Raw genomic sequence first — 26,329 nt, 5'->3', positions numbered from 1 at the left:
CCAGGGAGTGGCCACACTGCCGGCCACCCTGGGAGCCAGCCCCACCCCTGTTCTGTGGGAGAGGACCCAGAATGGAGGCTGGTAGGAGAGAAGGAGCGGGGTCACCATGGAGCCCCACAGTCACAGGTCTGCAAGGGTCAGGCATCCCCCGCCCCAGTTGAGCCCTGCCTTTGACCTGCTGGGCCGGCGAATCAGGAAGGACCACAGGACCCCTGCAAGCACCCCATCTCTGAGGTGTTCCATCTGGGGTCCTGGTTGCATAGCTCTGATTGACATTTCACTTTTTCTGGTTTCTCTGTTTTGTTTTGTTTTGTTTTTTTTCTGCCAACTGGACACTTTGCAGTCAGATTAGTGACTCGGTCCCTGCTTTAGCGAAGGACTTAGTGAGTGGCAAAGCTGAGGTTTTATCACTCCTACAGGCAATTTCTTATCTCCTTGGTCTCCCTCCTGGAGGGCTGGGGACAGAATGAGAACATTGCCACCTAACCCCCTCTCTTTTCCCAGCACCTGGGGTCCCAGCCTCTTCATGGGGCCTGAGCTGCTTCCCTCTGAGACTTTATTGTACCCTCAGGACCCTATCCTGTTCTCGGGGACCCTACGTATGAACCTAGATCCCTTTGGCCACTACTCGGAGGAGGACATTTGGAGAGCTTTGGAGCTGGCCCACTTGCATAAGTTTGTGAGTGCCCAGCCAGCAGGCCTGGACTTCGAGTGCACGGAGGGCGGGGAGAATCTCAGGTAAGAGTGGGGAGTGGACAGGTCAGGAACCACAGCTCTCCCTGGGGGACCCTGGAGATGCTGAAAGGTCTGGCATCAGGCTAGTCTCCCCCTCTCCTCCCTGCTCCTAATCTCAGTCAAGCTCGCATGGGGCATTATTTTGTACTGAGTATGTTCTGGGTACCAGGCACAGGGTACTACCTCACACAGGCCTCATAGGTGGTCCCCAATTCCACTTCACAGGGAGGTAAACAGGCTCAGAGAGGGTAAGCGGTTTGGCCAAAGTTGCACAGCTGGGAAAAGATAAGCTTAGAATTTGAACCAGCTCTGAGAGATTCCAAAATCCTATCGGGTCATGTTGTAGAGGTTGTCATGCTAAGCTTGAGCTGGGAAAGGATAGAACCTGTGGAGTGGGTGACAGGAAACATCCCCAATGCTTTAGGAAAGTCATAGATACTTTGCAGGATGAATGCAGTTAGTTCAGAAGTACATAAAGTAAGGTCTCCTGGCCCCTTGATTCTCCCCTCCAGAGTCCCTGGTTTTATATCTCCAGCCATCGGCCTGTGCATTAGGAAGGACCAGAAATCTCTTCTTACCAAGTCTAAAGACTTGCTACCCAGATTTGTGTTCTCTCTGTGTGATTTTTTTTTTTTTTTTTTGGCTTGTTTGTCTCTTTGTTTTGTGGGATGGGACTCAGAGCCTTAGGCATGCTAAGCAAACACTACCATTAAGTTATATCCCCTGTCCCAGCTGTGTCATTTTGGTCAAGTTTCTTAACTTCTTTGTGCCTTCTTTCCCTTCACTCTTTTTTTTTTTTTATTTTTTTAGTCGTAGTTGGACACAATACCTTTATTTCATTCATTTATTTTTATGTGGTGCTGAGGACCAAACCCAGCACCTCGAATGTGCTAGGCGAGCGCTCTACCACTGAGCCACAACCCTGGCCCCTCCCTTCACTATTAAATAGGAAAAATAAACCTGGCACAGTGACGCACGCCTGTAATCCCAGCAGCTCAGGAGGCTGAGACAGGAGGATCTAGAGTTCAAAATCAGCCTCAGCAAAAGCAAGGCGCACTAAGCAACCCAGGGAAACCCTGTCTCTAAATAAAATACAAAATAGGGCTGGGGATGTGGTTCAGTGGTCAAGTGCTCCTGAGTTTAATCCCCCATACCCAATAAATAAATAAGTAAATAAATAGGAATAATAGCCAGATGTGGTGGAAAATGCCTGTCATCCCAGCTACTTAGGAGGCTGAGGTAGGAGGATTGCAAATTTGAGGCCAGCCTGGGCAACTTAAATCCTGTCTCAAAAAAATAATAAAAAGGACTGGGGATGTAGTTCAGTGGTAGAAATAGTAGTCGTTCATACTTCTGAGCACTGTGCTACCCAATAAAATTACAATGTGAGTCAAATACACATAAGAAATTTTTTTTCTATCTGGTTATATAATAACCTATAATAACCTATAATCCCAGTTACTCTGGAGGCTGAGGCAGGATTGAAAGTTTTAAAGCCAACCTGGGCAATTTAGTGAGACTCTGTCTCAAGATAAAAAATGAAAAGGGCTAGGATGTAGCTCAGTGGTAGAGTCCTTCCCTTTCATTTGTGAGGCCCTGGGTTCAGTCCCCAGTACTGAAAAAAAATTCTTTTCTAGTAGTCACATTTAAAAAAAAAATCTTTATTTTATTTATTTATTTTTATGTGGTGCTGAGGATTGAACCCAGGGCCTCGTGCATACAAGGCAAGTGCTCTACCACTGAGCCACAACCCCAGCCCCTAGTAGTCACGTTTTTTAAAAAAGGGTTGAGCTGGGCATGATGGTGCACACCTATAATCCCAGTGACATGGGAGGCTAAGGCAGGAGGATGGCAAGTTCAGCCTCAGCAATTTAGTGAGATCTTGTTTCAAAATAAAAACTAAAAAGGCCTGGGGATATAGCTCCGTGATAAGGCACCCCTGGGTTCAATCCCTAGTACCAAAAAATAAAGAAAGAAAATAATAAAAAAGGGCTGGGCATGATGGCCAATAGTGGGTCCCTGCACTTGGGAGGCTAAGGCAGGATGATGGCTGGAGCCCAGGAGCTCAAGACCAGTTTGGGCAACATTGTAAGACCCTGTCTCTTCAAAAACACATAAACAATAAAATCAGGGAAAATAAACAAGTAAAATAAATTTTAATATTTTAACTAGCCCAATGTATCTAAAATATTATTATTTTAACCTGTCATCCATATATAAAAGTTATTAGGGGGCTGGGGATCTAGCTTAGTTGATAGAGTGCTTGCCTTACATGCACAAGGCCCTGGTTCAATCCCTAGCACCACCCAAAACAAACAAACAAAAAGTTATTAGGGATATTTCGTATTTTTTCTTTCTTTCTTCCTTTTTTTTTTTTTTTTTTTCAGTACTGAGGATTGGACTCAGGACTGCTACCACTGAGCTACACCCCCAGCCCATTTTGCATTTTAATTTTGGAGACAGGGTCTCCCTAAGTATTAAGGGTCTCCCTCTATTGTTGAGGCTGGTCTTGAACTTGTGTTCCTCCGGCCTCAGCCTGGAATGATAGGCAGGCACCACAGCTGCCAGCAGTATTTTGTATTCTTTCATGCAATTTTGAGATCCTGTATTTTACTCTTCCTCACAGCACCTCTCAGTTCCGACTAGCCACAGTTAAAGTGCCCAAGAGCCACACGGTAGCTACCACTGGACAGAGCACTCTCAGATTCATTGTAGTGAAATGAAAAGCACTTAGCTGGGACCACATGAATGTCGCTGTTCCTCTCTCTGCTGCTCCTTTCCCTGATCCCTTCTTCTTTTTTTTTTTTTTTTTTTTTTTTGTGGTGCTGGGGACAGAACCCAGGCCCTTACCCAGCCTAGGCAAGCCTCTACCGCAGAGCTACACCCCCAGCCCTTTATTTTCATTTTTATATTTAGTCTGAACTCATGTATTCTCCCCAGACCTCAGAAGTTAAAACAAAAAAACATTTACGTTTGCTCAGAGTTTAACTGTGTTCAAAGTCCTCTGGCCCCACTATCTGGTTTAATCTTTACTGCAGTCCTATGGGCCGGAAATCAGGCTCCACAGAATGAAATTATCTGCCCAAAGCTGCTCAGCTAGCCAGAGGCAGGGACAAAGGAAAGTGGTTTTTTTTTTTTTTTTTTTTTTGTCCCAAGTCTTACCTTGCTACATTATGCCACCTCCCTCAGACAACAGGTGGGACTCCCTGACACCCCCCAGTGGCCCTTTATGACCACATGTGCATCTCCACTGAACTTCATTTACATAACCCACAGTGGGGTGACTGGCAGCCTGGGATCTCCACACTCTGACCCCTCGCCGTCTCTAGTCTAATTTCCTATCCTGTTTGCTGCCAGCTCTGCCCCCTCTTCACCCACCCCCAACCCCCCCCCCACACTCTGCCCTGAGCATCCCCCTACCCTCCACACACCAGGATGGGAAACAGAAATCCGTTCCCCTCCTCCCTCCCTCACTGAGCTTGTGGGCAGTTTGAGTATGACCTGTACCCTGTGCCAAGCCCACCATAAATCAGCCCCGAGTTCTATCTGGCGGCTCACTTTGCTGCCAAAACCTTCATTAGTTGCGGGACTGGGCCAGGGAGGGAGCCTGGCCTTCACTCTGGCTGTGGTGACTCACCCCTCTGGGAAGGGCTGAGGTATTTGTCCTTGGATGTGGGGGTGCTATGGCCTCTGTGGCTGGGAACACAGCCTTGCTTTGTCTACTGGCTCTGGCTTCCAAGGCAGGAGGTTGGACAAAGGTCTGCATTGGCCGCCCTTCCTGGCCCCCAGTGAACCAACACCCGGAATCCCCAGGTTCTTCCCCAAAGGCCCTGCCCCTTGCCTGTCTCCAAAATGGAGCCCTGGGAGATGGGGAGTGGGAGATGATTGCTTGACTTGTATAATAGTAAACTCAGCAATATGCATATTATGACTTATATACGAATATCTCGGAAGAACAAAACATGCATGTTCTTACTAAGGTGTAAATGACTGATAGAGTAAAGCAGAGAAGTATTGTGGGCCTCATTGAGGATGAGGATGGGAAAGAAAACCCAGAAAGAGTCCCAAGAATGGACCAGAGATCTCACAGTGATGTTAGCACTGTCTACTCTCAAGGCCACTCATAATCCCGGCCTGTCCAGACCTCTGCTCTGCTTTTAGGAGGGCTAGGCTGTGGCAGAAATGGGAGAGACTAGATAGGAAGCCCGTCCTGGGTTGTGGAGAAGGAGTGGAGACGGAAACAGGTCTGGGAGCAAGTCCCAGTGCAGCGGGGAGGGGGGGGGGACACGCAGCTGGCAACGCCCACCTTCCCTCTCCCCAGCATTGGCCAGAGGCAGCTCGTGTGCCTGGCCCGAGCCTTACTCCGCAAGAGCCGCATCCTGGTGTTGGACGAGGCCACGGCTGCTGTTGACCTGGAGACCGATGACCTTATCCAGGCCACCATCCGCACCCAGTTTGACACCTACACTGTGCTGACCATTGCACACCGGCTCAACACAATCCTGGACTATACGAGGTGACACAAGGAAACCTGAGCAGCGGGGGAGCTAGGGGAGGGGCATTGCCTAGGGCATCCTGCAGGAGGGCAGGCTGGGGATCTGGGCATGGGAGAGCTCCTGGGCTTAGCTTGGACGTGGGGGACAGAGCAGGGCTACCCAAGACATGGACAAGGGGAAGAACAGAGTAGGGTTACCTAGGCTCAGGGAAGCGGGGCGCAGTGATGTATTCTAAGGCACAGGGGATGCTTTGAAGTGACCAACCTGTGGGGAAGGCCCTGGGGCTCCTCAGGCATTGGGGATTTGCATAGGCCACCTCTAGCCCCTTGCCTGTTAATGGGGTGAGGTAAGGGAATGGAATCCCAAGCTGACTGCATGCGTGGCTTTCAAGCCCCTTGACAGAGGGCTTGCACCTCATTACCAGCCTACAATGAGGTTATTACACTGAGCTACAGATGAGAAGGTAGCTTAGGAGGCATGTGATGCCTGGGGTCCCTGCTTGGTGCCTGGCCCTCACAGCTTCCAGAGGAGCTGATGCCTTGTGGTGAGGATTGCTACTGACTGCTGTGTGACCTTGAGTAATTTACAAAGCCTCTCTGAATCTCTTTCAAATGGAAATGATAGTGTCTTTCAGGATTATTGTAAGGAGTCAATGAAACGTGTTTAGACTGCAGGCGACTCTGGGAAATGTCAGTTTGCTCCCAAGCCCCTTACAGTTCACTTATTATAATTCTGCTTAGCATTAGTCCCTCAAAGGAAGAGGGACAGGGCATCGCCCTCAGAATTTTTTGGCTTCCTTGGGAAAGCAGGCCACTTGGCAGAAGGAAAAAAATATGACCTTGTCTCTCATTGTGCTCAATGTCAAGGTAAGGTACTGGAGGACAGGGGAGGGGGCTGGTGACTAAGAAACCTCATGGAAGTGAGGCCTGGAGGCTGGGCTCCCTACAGAGGCGGGAGCTCTGAGAGGCAAGAGGAGGCTGGAAGCCAAACAAGTCTGGACTGAGTATGGTGGGGGGAGGGGGGCTGCATCCACAGCCTTCAGTCACTCAGGAAGGAGGGGAGGGCACCGGGATCAGGGCTGCGGGTCAGACCCAGACCTTCTCTTGGGTGTCCACACAGCCAGCGGGGTCTTGGGAGCCCAACTAAGAATACCTGATGCTACATTCTGCCTGTTCCATCCCCAGCCTGTCCCCACGCGCTGGGGGAGAAGGGAAGGTGGGCAGGACGCACTTGGCCCAGGGTGGGGGGAGCCAACAGCAGGGCTGGTGGAGCCATCTGTGGCCAGGCCTAACCAAAACTGGTTCATTCCCCAGCACCCCCGGGGTGGGAGGCTGGGCCCCACCGTAGGGTTTCAAGTTCATTCATTCTAGCAGAGCAGAGGCAGAAATGAACCACAGAGCCTGCTTCAGAACCTGTAATTAGAGCCCCCGAGAAGGAAGCAGGGGTCGGTATGTGTCGACCAGAGGAAGCCTAGCCACCCAGGGCGGCCAGGGCACTTTCTCTGAGGGAAGGGCAGCACCAGCCCAGCCCCAGAGGATGAATAGAGTGAGGCTGGGGAGATGAGGAAGGGAGGGAGCTGAAAATTTCAAAGGATGCAGCACATGCCACACACACTGGGACACAGGCAGGAGGCGTGTGAGGCTGAAGGGCAGAGGGGAAAAGAGGAACAGGTCCCTGTGAGCTGCCCAGGACCACAGGAATGCATGTGGTCCTTGCCCGAGGAGCCAGGAGAAGCCGCTGGAGGCTTTCGTTTGGAATGGGCAATCTGCTGATCTCCAGTTCGGAGGGAGGCCAGCCAGTGATGCACACAGAGGCACTCCTTCTCAGGACGCAGTTCTGGGAGCCCAGCAGTTGGGAAATAGAAAGTAGCCAGCCCCCTCCCACCGAGGATGGTCTCTGTGGGCTTGGGAGGGCCCTTTCCCCTCATACTCACACTGGCGCTGGTGGCAAGCCCTTGGCCTTGCACCAGGTGGAGCGCCTGTGTGGTTGGTAGGAGACTCTCACCCCAGATTTGGGCCTGACAGTGGGGGTGGGAGTGGAGGGTGGGGCCAGGTTTGCAGCCAAGTCCCAGATTCCAGTGTCAAGCCTCACTGCAGCAGGTTTCCCGCCGTGTGCCTTTGTAAACTGGTACAAAGCAGATGGATATGCAGGGGGGGGGGGGGCAGCGCGCAGGCCCATGGCTCCCTGCTCACAGCCTGCTGAAGTTCCGTGACCCCGACCAGGGGAAGGGCTCATTAGGGAAGGTTTTCAGAACGCAGACTAGCAGAGATGAATAGGATCTTGTGTTTGATCCCACAAACTGCTTCATTTGCCAGGAGAGCTAAAATAACCAGACCCGATGGCGTGCACATGTGGTGCAGTGGCTGTGTTGGGTGGGCTGACTGAAGTGGGTGGGCTGCCATGTCACTGCGGGGCCTGAGTAGTACCCAGAAGGGCAGGGTTGGAGTCTGGCCAGCTCTAGGCTGATGACCTGACTACTTCTTTTTCCTTTTTTGACTAGGGTCCTGGTCCTGGACAAAGGGGTAGTAGCTGAATTTGATTCTCCAACCAACCTCATTGCAGCTAAAGGCATCTTCTATGGGATGGCCAAAGATGCGGGACTTGCCTGAAATATATTCCTGGCATTTCCACCTGGTCTTTTCTGGAAGGGAAACGACGCACCACGTGTCTGCAGGATGAACTTGATAGCAAATGGTGGGGGCACTTGTGATATTGTGCCTCTGTTGAGTGCCCCGTGGAATAACCAGGCTTAACGTGAGGGAGGCCTGAGAGCAGAAGGGCAGGCCCGAGGTCATGGCTGGTTTGAAACAGCCCAGACTAGGTCCTGGATCTCCTGAGTCCCAATCTAGCATTATTTCCACACTGCACTGTTTTTAAACAATCATTTCTTAGGATGGCCTCCCTCCTGCCTCTCATTTTTTGTGATCTCACGGATTTTTTTAGTAAGGCTTTTTCCTCATGGAACAGAGGACTGCCAGGTCAGGCTGTCCTAGGAACTGAGTCCTGTACTCCCAGTGCTGCCTGAATCCATTGAAAATGGAGTACTGATGAAATAAAGCTATGTGCCTAGCAACATGCAACAGCAATGCCCTGGTGTCACCTTTCTCTGCCTGTCCTCAGGTTAGGGGCTAGAGCCTTTGAGAGGAATGGGGAGAAGGACTTCATACACATCTACGTGGCTGCAGTTATCTGAAAACTTCAGGTCCAAAGCTTTTGGCTGGAAATCCTGTCTTCACAGCCAACAGGCACTGGATAATTGCCAGTAGTTACCCTGAAAAGGTGAGAAATAAAGGCCCTGAAACCTGATGGGAGGCCTCTTGGGAAAGCTACTGAAAGCACCTCAGCCCTCTGAGCTGATTGTCCACTGTCCTGAGCTGGCAAAAGAGATTGCTGGAGGTGAATTAAATTCACTGTATTTCTTTATTTAGTAGAAGTAGGGATTGAACCCAGAACCTCGCTGGGCAAGCAAGCGCCAGGCACTAGCCCAACGCTGAGCTACATCCATGGTCCTTTTGATTTTTCATTTTGAGACAAGGTCTTATTGGATTTCCTAGGCTGGCCTCAAGCCTTCCATCTTTGTGCCTCTGCCTCTGGAGTAGTTGGGATTATAGGCATGCACCACCATGCCCAGAAAATTGACTTTTTGAGCAAGTTCATTTTCTGCAGGTCAGAGCCCACCTGCTACCAGGACTGATATTTAGGATGGATCATCTCTTGGTTGTTTTCCTCAGCTTTCTGTTCCCTTTGGTCTCCCTCTCATTTCCTATACCTTCATTCTTTGTAATGTGACTGGCTATGGGTGATGGTTGTTTTCCTTTCCCCTCCCTAAGTGGTTGCGGTAGATAGGGAGATGGCTCCTTTGATCTGGTTTTCCTGTGTGCTCTGGGTCGGCCTGTGCTGCAGAACCATTTGTTAAAGGTTAATCACATTTTTTTTGGCAGGCTGTTTCTGCCCAGGATGTTTATGAGTTTATGGAAGGCAACCTCCATCCTTGTGATAAAGCAAGTATGGAAGCACAAATGCCCAAATTATTCTGCCTCTCCTTGGTGCTAAGAAAAGGTCTCTGCTATGTTCTCTGATTTATTAGGCCAATTTGGCATGACGTCTGCTTTGTGAGGCGCTGGCTGGCCTAAACCAACAGAAAAGCAGATTCATTCAGCATCATTCTCAGCTAAAGATCTAAAGGTGTAAGGCTTTATTTCCTCTCCTGTCCTGGGAGTTTGCATCTGAGCTCACTGAGGCCCTGACAGGTGTTGACAGCCCATAGGAGAGGCTCAGTTGTGTCAAGTAAATAGGATAATCAAAAAATGTGGTTAATAGAGGATGACCTCTATCTAGCTGGCTCAGCTCCTCCAGGGAAGTGAAGCCAGCTGCTGTGAACTGGGAGGAAAGACGCCACACAAAATATCTGCCTGCAGGTGCCACTGACGGCATGACGCTATAGCCGCAGGACGGGAGGCTCAGGTGGGGAGTGAGCCCTTCTATTTTTCCTCCAGAGTGCCAGGACACAGGGACTGTCCAGAAATTTGAACTCCTGTGATTAGAAATACAGTGCTACTTAGGAGGCCAAAATGAAAGAAAATGGGTTTGGTCAGTTAATATTTAATTTTAATAATACCTGTTATGTTTGAAGAGTAGCAATGCACAAAGAAAAGAATCCTCTGTGAATGTTTACACACAGTGTGAACACATGCTTTAAATACGCAGTGGGGGAGGAGAGAATTCACAGTTAACAAAGCTAAAAAAAAACTCTTTTGTTATAAATTACACAAAGCATATAAAAATATTTCTCTGAATGCATAGATTAAGACTTTAAACTCACCTACCAGCAACTGTGCAGTCTAATCCCACTGCCAGAGTCACTGACCACAGAGGATTCTATGGAGAGAGAGGTCAGGGTAGGGCAGAGCCCTTGCTCCCTCTGCTTCTGAGCCTGGAGAACAACTCTGTAGGCCACCTCCTTGCCAAGGGCCTCCACTGCTTCTAAGAATCTCTAATTAATCTAGGTGGCTAAAAGAGTTTTAACCCCAGTAATTTAGACATGAATTAATACTGAACCATTTCTTGAAGGATAGAACCATAGTTAATTGTATCAGTAAGTTGTAACTTTTCAAAGTGAAGGAAGAGGTTAGTACCTCTAGATAATGTAGTCTCTGATTGGTTGAAACACAAGGGAGGTTTCTTTAAAGCACTTAAGAGAAAGTAGGTAATAAAGCAACCTTCACTCTGCTATGCACACTCCACAAGGGTAAGTCACCAGCAGTAAGGGGGGAGGGGATACGAGGAAGTCATTAAACAGAGTGACTCCATGAAGTTGGCCTTGAAGAATACCTCAGCCTCATTTCAGTACTTAAGCAGCAGCAGGAGGCCATTATCTTAGTACAACATTCTCTTCCATTGACATCTTCTGCACCTTCTTACTCAATTATAGTGTTCTAATAAAATTAAGTTAACACAGTCAGGAAGTTAAGTTTCTTTGGAAACTATAGGCACTATGGGGAGAAAGCTTCTTAAGACAGCAGGGATGCTCTCCAACAGCTGGCTTCAACCCCTGCTCTCCTGTCTACCTGGGCAGCTCTGATTTCTAAAGCTAAGCTGTTTGTTTCAACGAGACAGTAGCTTTTCTTTCACCTTAATGATGCTGAAGAAAATGAAAAGAATCCTCAAATGCATTCTTGAACAAAATTCTTATGCCATGCTCAAGAGTTTAATCAGGTAAGTTTTGTTTTTGTTTTTAAGTCTGGTAGACTCACAACTGATTTTATTGAGTGGATTGGTGGTGGCAGTAGGGGGAATCCCTAAGATCAAACGATTTGTTTAAAAAAGCAACAGATTTCAGAGTTGTGTAAAAATCCTAATAATTTCAAAATAACCTTTATCTTTGTTACAAAAATAAAGATGCTAACTCCTTTAGTTCAATTTCCCACAATAACCTGTAAAATAGCAACAGATTCAGGCTCAAAAACTGCTTTTCATTTCTAGTGGAAAATGAGAATGTAGAACATGGACTGGCAATGCTTGTGCTCTTCTCAAACAGTGCAATTAAATACATTGATGACAGGAATCGCCTCAGTAAAAATGCAGTGGCTTTTTTAGAAAGCCTCAGAGAGCCCTCTAGTGACCATGAAGGGGAGGTAAAGCAGAGATGATAGTGGAGACAGAAGCAGTTGTGAGTGTTCACAAAGGAAAAGTGGGGGAGGGGAAGCTTTTGGTTAACAGCCTATTTACAATTAGGTAACTGTATACTTAAATACTTTTCACCTGAGTAACATTTATAAATATGTTCTAAGAAACCTCACAGCACAAGTCACACTAAAATCCCTTTGTCCAGTACCTGTGCTTTCCCCAGTCTTCCTCTCTAGTCAGTTTGCAATTTCAGGAGAGTCATGAGCATGCAACACCAAGAAAAGCACACCCGGCCCTTCAGGTGCACTGTCAACAGGAGTGGCCGGAAATAGGTTCTGCGCTCTCTCAGCTTCTGCTTAGACAACTCTTACATTCTGCACATAAAACACACTGGATATAGAACCTCCGGCTTCTGCCTCTCCAGACCACTTCTCAGCTGTTTAGAGCTTCAAGCAATAGGTTTATTGTGCACCAAGAGGCTTGGAAGAGTGGCACCGCTGCTGGGGGACAGGGGCTTCCTGCCTTGGCAGAACAACGATGTTAGTGTACACTACGCAGTGGCACCAGGGGACCTCGTGGGCAACCGAGGCTTTTGGATCAATGGCTTGTCCTTGGCCCAGAGGTGACATACATTGTCATAATACTCAGCGATAAAAGTCCCTGCTGCATTAGTACGTCAGTTTTGAAGCTCTCCTGTTGTAGCAAGGCCTTTCAGTCAGTGTGGACGCAGCATTTCTGAACAGAAAATTGTTTTCACTTATCATCAGAACCAGTTCCAGCTCCTGGAAATCTTGGAGTCGAGCAACATCTTTGTCCTAAAACAAAACAGGTTAACAGATTAAGAGGAACCACCATATGTTTGGTGGGCTGAACTGACACCAGTATCTTGGTTCACTTCAAAATCTGGAAGGAAAATAAAATCCATGGCAGATAAGTCTGTGATTAAATCCCCAGGGCATAAGTTGGATTGGAATAATGGAAGAAGCCCTTAGTAGCCATTACTACAGGGTGGGCACATACCCTGCAGGGTCAGGCAATGCATGGGCCGATTTTCCTTCTGAGAAAACTCAGAAGCCTGATGTTCAAGAACCCAGTGCGGGGCTGTGGCTGTGGCTCAGTGTTAAGAGTGCTCGCATAGCATGTGTGAGGCCCTGGGTTCCATCCTCAGTACCACATAAAAATAAATAAAAAATAAAGGCATTGTGTCCAACTACAAAAACAAAACAAAAAAGTGGGTTTGCTCTATAATTTAACATGGGTCTTTCTTGTAAAACACAAAGCATATCTAATGATGCACTAAGGTGATCCTTACAGGTCACTGCAGAAACAACTGGAAATAGGTACGTGTGACCGGCAACTCCAAACATTCTCTCTAGTATCTTAAAACTTTTGAAAATGTCAGCGTCTCTAAAGACACAGCATAGGGAAAGAAAGCTTATTGATTACATTTGGAAAACTACTCTCCACCCCTTTTGCATTCTCTCTTCATTTCTTTAACTATGACTCACATAATCAAAGAGGAAGTTGGTTATTTTCCAAGTGCAAAAAGCTACCATTTGTGCTTGGCAGACTTTTCTTACCTTTCTTAGCAGCGTATTTGGTAACTTTCTGATCTTCTCCACTTGATCTGGATTAACACCCAGCTCACAGCAACTCACTCTGAGCAGTTCTTGGTATGTAAGCTCTTGTCGGTCCAGTTCAATTTCAATGAAATCATTTTCTCTAAGAGATGGGTTCTGAATCCTTACCTTGAGTACAAGCTCTAGAAAAAGAGGGGAAAATGGTAATGAATAGATGGTCGTGGCACAGATCATTAACTTAAAATCTTCTTTTTTTAATGTTTATTTTTCAGTATTCGGTGGGCACAACATCTTTTATTTTATGTGGTGCTGAGGATCAAACCCAGCGCCCCGCGCATGCCAGGGGAGCGCGTTACCACTTGAGCCACATCTCCAGCCCTTAACTTAAAATTTTAAAAATGGTTACATTTAGTCTGTGCCACCCAATGGGAAAATCATGGTTGACCATCAGGTTTTGCTCTGACCTAATCCTGGCTCATTGGGGCAGTTTCCTGCATGATCTTCCCTATGTCTAAGACTGTTTCACCAAGTAAAAGGGGACAGGAACAAGCAACCCAACTATGTAGAAGGATCACTTTCTTCCACCATTAGAGCTAAGGAAGTAAAGACTTCAGATGGATTTGAGTACCAAAATACACAAGAGAAGGGCTGGGGATGTAGCTCAGTGGTGGAGCACTTGCCTCGCATGTGTAAGGCACTGGGTTCGATCCTCAGCACCCCATAAAAATAAATAAATAAATAAAGGTATTGTGTCCATCTACAACTAAAAATATTTTTTAAAAAAATACGCATGAGGGGCTGGGGTTGTGGCTCAGCAGTAGAGCACTCGCCTAGCTAGTGTGAGGCCCTGGGTTTGATCTTCAGCACCATATGAAAATAAATAAATAAAAACAAAGGTATTGTGTACAACTAAAAGAAAGAAAGAAAAAAAATACACATGAGCAGGGAAAGAAAAAAAAGGTTGGAAAGAAGGCAAAAGCAAGACATGATACATGAGATACTTTCAAAAAATTTACAATGCCAGGTGGCACACGCCTATAATCCCGGTGACTAGGGAGGCTGAGGCAGGAGAATCGTGAGTTAAAACCAGCCTCAGCAACTTAGTGAGACCCTGTCTCAAAATAAAATAAAAAAGGGCGGGGCTTACAAGCTTAGTGGAAGAGTGCTCCTGGGCTCAATTCCGCACTACAAAAAATAAATAAATAAATAAAATCACAATAACCAAAACCCTGTCTCAATAAAAATAAAAAAGGTTGGGGATGTGACTCAGTGTTAAGAGTACCCCTGGGCTGGGCACAGGGACACACATCTGTAATCCCAGCAGCACAGGAGGCTGAGGCAAGAGGATCGACATTTCAAAGCCAGCCTCAGCAAAAGTGAGGTGCTAAGTAACTCAGTGAGACCCTGTCTAAATAAAATGCAAAATAGGGCTGGGGATGTGGCTCAGTGGTTGAGTGCCCCTGAGTTCAATCCCTGGTACCCCCATCCACAAAAAAGAGTGCCCCTGGGTTCAATCTCTAGTACCATTAAAAACAAAACAAAACAAAACAAAAACAGATCTAACAATTATGGATCTAAAGGTATTCATGAAATATGAAATTCCTTGCAATAAAAACTGGAGAGCAAAAAAATACTCACTAAACAAAGTTAAAGTATGCATTTGACTAAAAAAAAAATGGCACAACTTGATAAGGGTGTGTTCCTGGCTTTAGGAGTAAAGACTGTTATTCATGGGTCAGCGAGCAAAGCAATCTGACTCCACATTCTGTGCCTGGCTGCCAAAATGGCTCCAGCCAAGCACTTATGTACATTTGGCAGTCTGCTTTTCTCCTTATATATGGATCCCTGGCAGCACCCCGGCACAACTGTTATCAGCACCAGGTCCTCAAAATTGGGAAGTAGGAGAGTTACTTATAGGGAAAAAGGAAAGGTAAGACTAGACTATACCCTAGTAAGTGTGGCTAGAATCAGAGCTATAAAGATGAACTTGAATTTCTAATGTTCTTAAGAAGATGTAAACAGATACAGAAACGTAGATCTACATGCATATATAAATAAATGTGTTTGCTTGCTTTTTTCTCTCTTTCCTAGCTTCTAAATTCTATTCTCTACCAAAAAGAACAAGGGCTCCTTGGAGAAGGGCTGATTCTGGGGTTAGGGCAGGGAAGTTACACTATAAACCTGGAACATCTTGCTACACTAGAAAGAAAGGAAGTTTTCCAAGAATGATGGGGACATATCTAATGGTTACGATAAGTAGTTTGAAGGTCCCATTGGTCAAATCAGGAAAAATCTGAATATCAAAATAATGACAGTAATAGATTATAACTGATTGAACACAATAAGAATCCACGAGTCCATACTGATATAAATGAGGGAGAAGAGAAAGCCCTTCTTTATAGTAGAATACCAACAAATAAATAATGATAGAAAATCATATTCTGTAAAATAATTGACCTGGACCCTTCAAAGTTATCAATTTCAAAAAGCCAGGTGCAGGCACATGCCTGAAATCCTAGTGACTCAGGAGGCTGAGGCAGGAGGATCCCAAAGTTGAGGCCAGCCTGGGCAACTTAGTGAGACTCTGTCTCAAAAAAAAGAGCCGAGGATGTAGTTCAGTGCACCCCTGGGTTCCATCCACAGTACAGCAAAAGTAAAAGAAACAAATAAACAAAAAAAACCCTACACGGGCTGTATAACTCAATGTAATGGGTAGTCCTGGGCAGAGGGGAGGGAGCAAGAATAGGGGAGAGAAGATATCTACTAAGGGCATTATTGAGAGAACTGACAAAACTTAAATATGGACTACCAATTACAGAGCAATGCTATATCAAGGTTACATTTCTCAAATTTGATAATTGTTGGGCTGGGGATGTGGCTCAAGCAGTAGCTCGCTCGCCTGGCATGCGTGCAGCCCGGGTTCGATCCTCAGCACCACATACCAACAAAGATGTTGTGTCCGCCGAGAACTAAAAAATAAATATTAAAAATTCTCTCTCTCTCTCTCTCTCTCCTCTCTCACTCTCTCTTTAAAAAAAAATTTGATAATTGTACTGAAGTTATATAAAAGAATATCCTTATTCTTAGAAAAGATACAATGAGAACAATACTTAAGAATTTCAGGGTAAAAGGGCAGAAGGTAAATAATTTGTGAATCTGAGTAAAGGGAATTCCTTATACAGGTCTTGAAACTTTTCTCTAAGTTTGTAATTATATCCCAAATATATTAAATAAATCTCACTTCTCCCCAACTCCCCAGTTACAGAGGCTGTTTGTTGTAAATGCTTACCTTGCATATTAAACGGAAATGTTCCAGTGAAAAAAAATGGCTGGAATGCTGGCGCCGGTCCTGTATAAGTCCCATTTTGAGGCTCCAGAGTCACTGGTGGCTTGGATGGGACAGAAGAGAAAAGGGAGCGGGTCTGACTCACTGGTGGCTGACAAACAGGACCCGGTTTTGTGCTTTCTGGTGTTCTGAGTATGGCAGGGGGGGCAGTCACATCACCGTTCTGAACCAGTGCCAAAGAAGGGTGGTCCCGGGGAAAGGCTCCTAGCAGGGTGGGTTCCCCAGGGGGCAGCAATGGAGGTGAGCCATCTGTAGGGGAGGATGCTGGGGGTGTGGAGGAGTCCCCATTCCGCAGCTGGGCTGAATCCTCTGCTCTGGGAGTATAGATAAAAGGGAAGGCTGGGTTGGCCAAATAGTTGGGAACAAAGGGCAGTTCTGACTCCTTCTTCAGCTGAGGAAGGGTGTCGTCATCATTATCATCTTCTTCCACTTAAAAAGAAGAAAACACAGAATATTTACGCAGTCCTTTAAAAATTATCAAGAAGCCACACGCAGTGGAGCACATCTCTAATCCCAACAACTAGGGAAGCTGAGGCAGGAGGATCATTAAGTTTAAGGCCAGTCTCAGCAACTTAATGAGACTCTGCCTCAAAATAAAACTTAAAAAGCACTGGAGGGCCGGGGCTGGGGCTTAGTAGTAGAGCACTTTCCTAGCGTGGGTGAGGCCCTGGATTCGATCCTCAATACCACATAATTAACTAATTAATTAAATGTTACATTTAAGAAAAAAAGCAAAGCACTGGAGATATGGCTCAGTGATAAAGTACCCCTGCATTTGAGCCCTACTACTACAAAAAAATAAAAATTAAAAAAAAATATATGAGAAAAAAACATCTTTGAAAAGCATTAGTATCCTTTGGTAGTAACAAATATTTTGTTCAATGATTATAACTACCTGTTTAGTTCAGAAAGGACTATTAAGTTTATGATTACTTATGATTACTATTTTTAACAATGACTAAATTTTACAAAAAAAAAAAAAAAAAAAAAGAATCTTGTAATGCTGACCTCCCCAGAAACATAGAATTACTTCAGTAATTAGCTTTGAGAAATAAACAAGTTATTGAGTTATTTGGCATTAAGAATGTGACAAATAGAAGCTGGGGTTGTAACTCAGTGGTAGAGCACTTGCTTGCCTAGAAAGTGTGAGGCACTGGGTTTGATCCTCAGTACTACATAAAAATAAATAAAGATATTATATGGCGAGCTGGGGATGTGGCTCAAGCTCGCCTGGCATGCATGCGGCCCGGTTCGATCCTCAGCACTACATACCAACAAAGATGTTGTGTCCGCCGAGAACTAAAAATAAATATTAAAAATTCTCTCTCTCTTTCTCTCTCTCTCCTCTCACTCTCTCTTTAAAAAAAAAAAAAGATATTATATGGCCATCTACAACTAAAAAAAAAAAAAAAAAAGAATGTGACAAATAATAATCACAAGTTTTAAATTAGTTGTACAAAGTCAAAATGTTCCCCCCAAACACAGACTCACCTCCCATGATCTTCCTGATTTCTCTCCTTGATGTTAACTGCACTGGCATCTCCCCTTTTGTGGTAAGAATCTCTTTGTCAGCACCTGACTGTAACAGGTAGGAGACCACCTGACCATGGTTGCGTTTACATGCCCAGTGTAAACAAGTCCTGTCCCAAAGGAGGGGAAAAAAATAATTTAAAAAAAGGAAAGAGTTTTGGAATTTCAACTTTAAATAATTAGTAAATAAATATACATAATCCTGTTAAGAGTTTAGCTAGGGGGACTGGGGATATAGCTCCGAGTGCTTGCCTCATATGCACAAAGTCCTGGGTTCAAGCCCCAGCAACACACAAACATACACACACACACACACACACACCAAAAAAAAAAAAAAAGTTCAGCTAAAGCCCAGATACTAGACTGCTACTTGCAAAGCTGAGGCAGGAAAATCAATTTCAAGGCCAGCCTGGGCAACTTAGCAAGATTCAGTATCAAAAAAAAAAGAGGGGGACTGGGAGTATAACTCAGTGGTAGAGCACCCCTGGCTTCAATCCCCAGTACCACAAGAAAAAAAAAAAAAAGGGCTAGAGATGTAGGCCAGAGGAGAGTACTTGCTTAGCATGCACAAGGCCCTGGGTTCAATCCCCAGCACTTTGAAAAAAAATAAAAAATTAAAAAAAAATTAAAAATCAGGCTGATAACCTCTACTTTTTTCCTTTCACAAAGCAGATGATTAATCCCTAGCCCCTAAACTTTATTTTTAAATTATAAGGTCGGGCTTGGGGGTAGAACTCAATGGTAGAATGTTTACCTAGCATCTATGATCAAACTCTGGGTTTGATTCCCCAGCACTAAAAAGAAAAAAAAAAATCATTCCTTGCCCCTGGGAAAAATGTATTTATCATAGAGTTTTCATTTCAATGGTTTCCAGAAGGCAGGTTGGTTGGCTGGCCAGCTGGTTAACTCCAAAGATACTTCAAGGTGATTTTCTATCATTATTGTTATAATCATGTGATCCTCTTAGTCTCTTTAAAACATTTTTCTATATTGCCTCATTCCTTTTCAGGGAGATTCACTTCATATGCATCAAATGTTACCTGAAGATTAACTATTATCAGGCTCATAACCAACTCCTACCTGCAGCTTGTTCTTTCACTTCAATTATTACTACAGTAGACAGGCCTGTCTCAGGTACTTACTCCCTTCTCTTTACTTTTATTTTCTTCATACCCTCACTAAAAGGATTTCCAAATTTACATTTTTAAAAAGTGGCCATGGCACATGCCTATAATCCTAGTGGGTCAGGAGGTTGAGGCAAGAGGATCACCAAGTTCAAAGCCAGCCTCAGCAACTTAGCAAAACCCTAAGTGACTTCACAAGATGCTGTCTCAAAAATAAAAAAATAAAATGGGCTGGGGATATGGTTCAGTGGTTAAGCACCTCTGGGTTCAATTCCTGTTACAAAAAAAAAAAAAAGTTCGCTTCTCCGATCTTTACAGAAAGTTATAAACATACCCTCATCTGCTTAAATGAAAGGCACTACACACAAACTTTAACTCCCAAGGCATTTAAAACATGTACATCAATGACCAAAAATTTTCAAGAACAGATTCTTCTAACATACCAGATTCATTTAATTATTTAATATTGGGCACATAGAAGGTGATTCTGTATACTCTAATAAAGGGCTATTATTTTAATACTCTACAGTAATTTAATTAACACATTGGCAAAAACTCCACGTTAACAGAAGTTTAAAGAATTTGGAGTTACTAAATTCATCCCGAGTGCCAAAGCTGAATGCATTTTGCAGAAAGAAAATATTTTTTCCCTTCAGTTTTGAAATGGCTTCATTCACCAACTACATAATGAATTAAGATAAATATCTTCAGAGCTTATAGCCAAAAACAGTTAAGATAAAGAACAGAACATATGTTCAATAGTGAGGATTAGGTTGCTATCCTGGGAAGCATAATTATCTGGAAAGTTTATTTGGTTCCAGGAAAAAGCTGATTTGCCATGGGTACCTTAACAACTTACAGAAAGCTAGCTTGGCTAGGTGGGAGCAAATCAATTAATGTTTCAGAGTGACATTGCATACTATTATTCATTAGAATTAGATTATCCAGTCACACATTCGAGGTCAGTTACATCAACTTAGCAAGATCCTAAGCAACTTAGACCCTGTCTTAAAATAAAAATTAAAAAGGTTTGGGAATGTAGTTTAGTGGTAAAGCACCCCTGGGTTCAAGTCCCAGTACCCGCCCCCTCCCCAACCCACATAAAAAAAGAAAAAACTAGATTATCCAGGTGCCTTTATGTTGTTCTCGATGACAAAATGACTGTAAATTTGGGGTAAATAAGAGACCTTTTTTTTTTCTTTTTGCAGTACTGGGGACTAAACCCAGAGCTAGGCAAGCCTTCTACCACTGAATTACGTTTCCAGGGGAACAGTCTTGATCTAGAGTTCTAAATCATAAGTAAACTCCATGAAGATAACAAAGTATCTGGTGGGCATATACTGGGCTTAATTCTTATTAAGTAAACCAAGGATATGGTAGACACTGCTTAGAGTAGGCTAACTGCAGATCCTAGGCAAAATGCAGCCTGAGTTTGTGTTTGTGTGTGGATGTCTGTGGCACAGGGCTTGAAAAGTGAATTATAATAAGTGAGCATTCAAAAATGAATAGAGCATGATTAGAAAAAATGTGCTCCCTTCTGGAAATAAAGTGCTTGCTTGCTAATAGTAAATCACTCGTTCATGGCAAGCTGGAGTGTGAAGGAGGTAATTTACTGAAAGTGGGTCTGAGAAACTCAAAGATACCAACTAGCTAGAGCATCACCATATAAAGTGGGGTTAAGTCAACACAGTATGTCCCCCAGGGCCCTGCACCCTTAGTGACCATCATTTTTAGTGATCATCATTTATGAGTCCAGAGCTGTGTGGCTCTAGACAGTCATAACTCACAACCACTGCAGCCAGGCAATATTTTCAACCTCCTCATGAACCTGTATATTTTTTCCTCAAAGTCTAAGAGTATGCATGACACTTGAATTATATTTGATGTGGAAACTCTATCTTTGAACTTCAACTCTTTAAACTTTACATTTGTAGTCAGAAATCCTATTAGTGATGGGAAGTATTTCAGACTAGTGGCACTGGGCATCATTCAACAACTGGGCATTATTCATCACTGCTGAAATTATGGTTACTGAGCAACCAAGAACTCAAAGCAGTCATAATTCTGCTTTTCCATGCTAAGAGTAAGTCTGGTTCTTTTGTTCGTTTTTTTGTGGTACTGGTGATCAAACTCATGGGTGCTTTATCACTGAGCTATATTATCCCTAACCCTTTTTATTTTTTGAGACAGGGTCTGGCTAAGTTGCTGAGGCTGGCCCCAAACTTGTAATCCTCCTGCCTCAGCCTCCTGAGTTGCTGGGATTGCCAGGCATGGCTAGTAGTAAGTCTTTTTTTTTTTTTTTTTTTTTTTAAGAGAGAGAGAGAGAGAGAGAGAGAGAGAGAGAGAGAGAGAGAGAATTTTTAGTATTTATTTTTTAGTTCTCGGCGGACACAACATCTTTGTTGGTATGTGGTGCTGAGGATCGAACCCGGGCCGCACGCATGCCAGGCGAGCGCGCTACTGCTTGAGCCACATCCCCAGCCCCTAGTAGTAAGTCTTTTAAGGATAATTTTATGTTATTATCCACCATCTTGCTTACTAATAAAATAATAACAATAGTTAACACAGATATAATGCTTTACTTGCTGGACATTGTTCTAAAAGCTCCACGGGCATTGTGGCACACACCTATAATCCCAGTGGCTCAGGAGGCTTAGGCAGGAGGATCATGAGTTAAAAGCCAGCCTCAGCAAAAGTGAGGTGCTAAGCAACTCAGTGAGACCCTGTTCTAAATAAAATCAAAATAGGGCTGAAGGGCTGGGGATGTGGCTCAAGTGGTAGCGCCATGCGGCCCGGGTTCGATCCTCAGCACCACATATCAACAAAGATGTTGTGTCCGCTGAGAACTAAAAAATAAATATTAAAAATTCTCTCTCTCTCTCTCTCTCTCTCTCTCTCTCTCCTCTCTCACTCTCTCTTTAAAAAAAAAAAAAAAACATAGGGCTGGGGATGTAGCTCAGTGGTTGAGTGCACCTGAGTTCAATTCCCAGTACCCCACCCCAAAATAAAATTAAAATTAAATGCTCTATATATGTTAATTCATTTAATCTTCAAAGTATTCCATGAGGACCTAGGTACATGGCATGGCAACATGCCTACAGTTCCAGGTACTTGGGAAGCTGAGGTGGGAGGATCACTTGAGGAGTTTGAGGCCAGCCTAGATAATATAACAAGACCCTGTCTCAAAAAAAAAAAAAAAAAAAGAGAGAGAGAGAGAAAGAAAAAGAAAAGTTGGGCCAGTGGCACTTAGTCCTCCCAGTGACTCGGAGGCAGAGGCAGGAAGATTGCAAGTTCAAGGACAGCTTTCATCAACTTAGCAAAGCCCTATCTCTAATAAAATATAAAAAAGTAACAGGGATATGGCTCACAGGTAAAGTATCTCTGAATTCAACCCTCAGTACAAAATTAATAATAAATTTAAAAATATTTAAAATCCCATGAGGTGCCAGGTGCAGTGGCTCATGCCTGCAATCCCAGCAACTCCTGAGGCAGGAGGATCACATGTTGAAAGTCAGCCTCAGCAACTTAATGAGGTCCTAAGCAACTTAGTGAAATCCCATCTCTAAAAAAGTAATAATAAAAAGAGCTGGGGATGTAGTTCAGAGGTTAAACACCCCTAGGTACAATCCCTGGTCCAAAAAAAAAAAAAAAAAATTCCACAAGGTAAATACTATTATTAACATTCCCCCAATTTTACAGGAAACTGAGGCAGTCAGCAAATAAATAAGCAAAGCATGAAGCACACTAGGTGGTGATCAAGTGTTATAGGGACAATAAAGCAGGGTAAGGGATTAGGGAATGACAGGTTAGAGAGGGACTTTGTGCAATTTTAAGTTGAGGGCCAAAAAGAGGCCTCACCATGAAGGCAACATCCAAGCTGACATCTAAGCTAAGATTTTTTTTTAAATTCATTTTTTAATTATAGGTGGACACAATATCTTTATTTAATTTTTATGTGGTGCTGAGGATCGAACCCAGTGCCTCATGGATGGTAGATGAGTGCTATTCCTCAGAGCCACAATCCCAGCCCTAAGCTTTGAAGAACAAAAAAGCAAAATTCAAGGACAGCTTTCATCAACTTAGCAAAGGTGCTATCTGCAGGAGAAGAATTTTAGGAAGAAGGAAGACAAAATGCAGTTTTGGTTTTTTTTCTTTTTGGTACCTGGGATTGAACATGGAGCACTTAACCACACTGATTCATATCCCCAGCACTTTTTATTTTTTATTTTGAGATAGGGTCTCGCTAAGTTCCTTAGGGCTTCACTATATTGCTGAGGCTAGCCTCAAACTTGTGATCCTCCTACTTTAGTTCTCCCAAAGCACTGGGATTACAGGCATGTGCCACCCCGTGCCCAGCCAAAACGCAAAGGTCTTTTGATTCAGGACTGTGCCTGATATTCTAGAAAAGCAAGGAGGCAAGGAGAACAGAAAACAATGTGAGCAAGGAGACACGTCTCAAAAGATAAGGTAAAAGGGGGACAGGGAATCAAAATTTTTAGGACCTATTGGCTTCTACTCAGAGTAAGAAGGGAACAATTGGAAGGTTTTGAGAAGAGTGAAATGAATGCTCTAACTAGTTTTAAATAAAGATCCCTTTGAACCCTGTGTTGAGAAGACTGCAGAAATAAGCAAGGAGCCTAGTTAGGAGGCTACTGCTATAATTCAGTGAGATAAATGATGGTGGCTTTGAACAGAGTTACAGTGGTAGAGCTAGTGAGAAGTGGTCAAATTCTGACTACCTCTGAAGGTGGAGCTGGCAGAACTGGCTGATTATGTGTGGGACATGTGGGAAAGATAAGAGGCAAGGAGGGCATCAAGCATTCTGACCCAGACACCTGAGAGGCTGACATAAGGAAGCAGAGAACAGCACAGGCCATGGGGGGACTAGGAATTCAGTCTTAGCCATGCTGAGTTTGAACTCAAGTCTAGGAGAAGCCTTTTCAAGTTACTTCAGGTTGGAAGAGTGCTTGTCTCTCAAGCCCAAGGCCCTGGGTTCAATCCCCAGCACCAAAAAAAAAGTTACTTCAGGTTCACCTTACATTTCCTGAACACCAATCATGTGGGCATCGTGCTGAGGAGGGGAAGGTCTGGAGTTAGAAGCCAGGTTCATTTTCCAGCTCTACTAGATACTCAATTCTCTGCACCTCCCTCCTCAAGGAATATTTTGAACAACAACACAGCATTACTAAATTCTAAATTTCGGGGCATTTTGTAAATTGGGAAAATTATTTAGTCTTTCTGGGCCTCAGTTTCTTCATCTGTAAAATGGAGAAAATAATAACTATGCCCCCGGGTAGTTGTGAATAAGGTGATATATGTAAAGTGCTCAGAACCACATCTGTGCCACAGAGCAAGTTCAATAAATGTTATTTATATTATGCTTCTCTCATAACATTCTTCTGAAATAATTGGAAAATGAAGTGACTTAGACAAGGTCACATACTTAGATAGGAATGAAAAAGAACCTTCAGTGAAGACCAGGCTCATTCTTCCACATAACACTTCCTCCCAGTGCCATAAAGGCCCAGCTTTGAATCACAGAGCAAAGCTCAGAAAAGCTACACAGACCACAGCAAATTTCTTTGCAAACAATTTTAAGCAAAACAAGAAGGCAGTATCCACGGTTTATTGGCTATCCTGTCAGCTATCCAAGCTGTTTTCTTTCAGAAAAGAAGGTACGCAGATTTTTGTAAGAAGTGATGAAACTGCAGGGTGCAGTCTTATAATCTCAGCGACTCAGGAGGCTAATGCAGGAGGATAGGCAAGTTCCAGGCCAGCGTGGGCAATTTATGAAGATGTGTCTCAGTATTTAAAAAAGAAGGCTAGAGATGTAACTCCGTGGTAAAGTCCCCCTAGGTTAAACCCCCAAACCAAAACAAAACAAAAAGGAAGTGAGGAAACCTCAGTTGTGGTACTATCATTAACAGTTGTGTGACTTGGAGCAAGTTACTCTCTGGGGTTGAAACTGTTTCCATTGATTCCACTCTATCAAATAAAAACAAACATCTGCAAACTCACTTTAAACCAGCTAAATAGGCTGGTTAAACATTACATTACATGAATCAAAAACAAAGAGGGCAGAAGTACCACATTCAGTACCTTGAACCTAAAGATTTGGCTATCAGCAACATATTCAAATGAGACTCCTTTAGTTGGAAAGGACCCATTCTACAGGCATAAATCTAAAGCCTCACGTGCAGTTCTCTATGGGAAATTGTAATAAGAAAATAAAGCAAAACACTCTCTAGGATACACAAATGAGTCTTCTTCCCCGGGCGGGCAGCTGTAGGCAGCTGCAGATCACTGTAAGAGTGAGACAACAGAGGCAGAATAGTGATGCAAGCGGTGGGTTTTTGTTTGTTTTTATCCTGGACTAAAGAAATCATGTTAGTAAGATTCGTATTTGTTCGGTTGTTTATGCTTTTAGCTCTGCACAGATGTTCTTCAGAGGCACCTCAGGCAAAATAATTCAATCGGGGTGAGTTCCAGCACAGAATCGCTGAGAATCACTGCCTCCAGCAACATTCCGGGCAAATCAGCCCGCGAGCGCGGGGCTCTGAGGATGGACCACGTAGGCCGGCATTTGAGCACGTCGCACTCCAGACTGCACGGAAGTAGGGGGGACGAAGTTGGCCTCCAGAGGGCACAACCTGGGAAGCCCGAGGCACCAGGCCTCACCTTAGCCCGGTGTCGGGGACAGGACTGGGCCCAGGTCGCCGACTGTCCCACGCCCGAGGCCGGCTGCCCTGACCTTAGGCCGCCCCAGCTACTCACTTACCAGCCGTTGACCTCATTTTGGGAATTCACATCAACCCCGCTCTCCACCAGTTTCTGCACCTCCCGAATGTCCCCCAAGGCCGCGGCCTCCCGCAGCCTCTCCTGCTGCTCCTTCTGCTCTAGGAGGGCGCTCATCTTCCACTCGGCCGCAGGCCCCCGGCCGCCCCGCCCTGGCCTCTCAGCGCCGTCGCCGCCTACGCGGCCCGCTCCCGGCCATGGGGAGGGAGCGCTGGGCTCGGCCGCCCTGCTCGCGCCGCCGCCCGCGCCCGGCCCGGGCCCGTGCTCCCTCCCGCCCGCCGCCCGCGGCTCCCCAGGTGCTCCCGGCCAGCAGGCCCAGGCCTCCTCCCCCCGCCGCGCCTCCGAAGGCCGGCTCCGGGGGATCCTATTCAGTGTGACAACCCTGACCCAGATATTTTTCGTTCCGACCCAGGGCCCCGCCGCCCCGGCTGGCTGTTTATGTAACTGCTGCACAATATTATCCGCGGTGATTCACTGGCTATTTTTAGACCTTCTACCCCGCAGCTTCGAGGGAGGAGGACAGACACATGAAAGGAGAAAAAAGCATATTTCAGAGCCAGAAAAGCCTTATCCTCTGCTGCAAGCTGTTTACCAGGC

The 26,329-nt window shown here is 44.9% G+C and overlaps 2 protein-coding genes across 2 annotated transcripts in view; one reads left to right on the top strand and one right to left on the bottom strand.

The window, feature by feature from the left end:
* Nucleotides 1-8,292, top strand: part of ABCC3 (ATP binding cassette subfamily C member 3) — a 45,241-nt gene extending 36,949 nt beyond the window's left edge. Inside the window, exons 29-31 of the mRNA XM_081271246.1 lie at nt 572-738; nt 5,057-5,251; nt 7,732-8,292. Of these exons, the coding sequence (XP_081127372.1) occupies nt 572-738; nt 5,057-5,251; nt 7,732-7,840 (471 nt within the window). The 3' untranslated portion in view covers nt 7,841-8,292. The remainder of the gene's footprint in view (nt 1-571; nt 739-5,056; nt 5,252-7,731) is intronic.
* A 1,511-nt stretch (nt 8,293-9,803) lies between these two features.
* ANKRD40 (ankyrin repeat domain 40) lies at nt 9,804-26,095 on the bottom strand. The gene is made up of 5 exons (XM_081271106.1): nt 25,716-26,095; nt 17,775-17,923; nt 16,227-16,712; nt 12,938-13,119; nt 9,804-12,172 (listed from the first exon to the last, which is right to left on the bottom strand). The coding sequence occupies exons 1-5, from the start codon at nt 25,847-25,849 to the stop codon at nt 12,026-12,028; spliced, it is 1,098 nt and encodes a 365-aa protein (XP_081127232.1). The 5' UTR covers nt 25,850-26,095; the 3' UTR covers nt 9,804-12,025.
* Between the last annotated feature and the right edge of the window lie 234 nt (nt 26,096-26,329).

The sequence above is a fragment of the Spermophilus citellus genome (assembly GCF_964194105.1).
Source record: "Spermophilus citellus genome assembly, chromosome: 17".
Taxonomy (NCBI): domain Eukaryota; kingdom Metazoa; phylum Chordata; class Mammalia; order Rodentia; family Sciuridae; genus Spermophilus; species Spermophilus citellus.
This window is presented reverse-complemented; position numbering and strand designations above follow the sequence as displayed.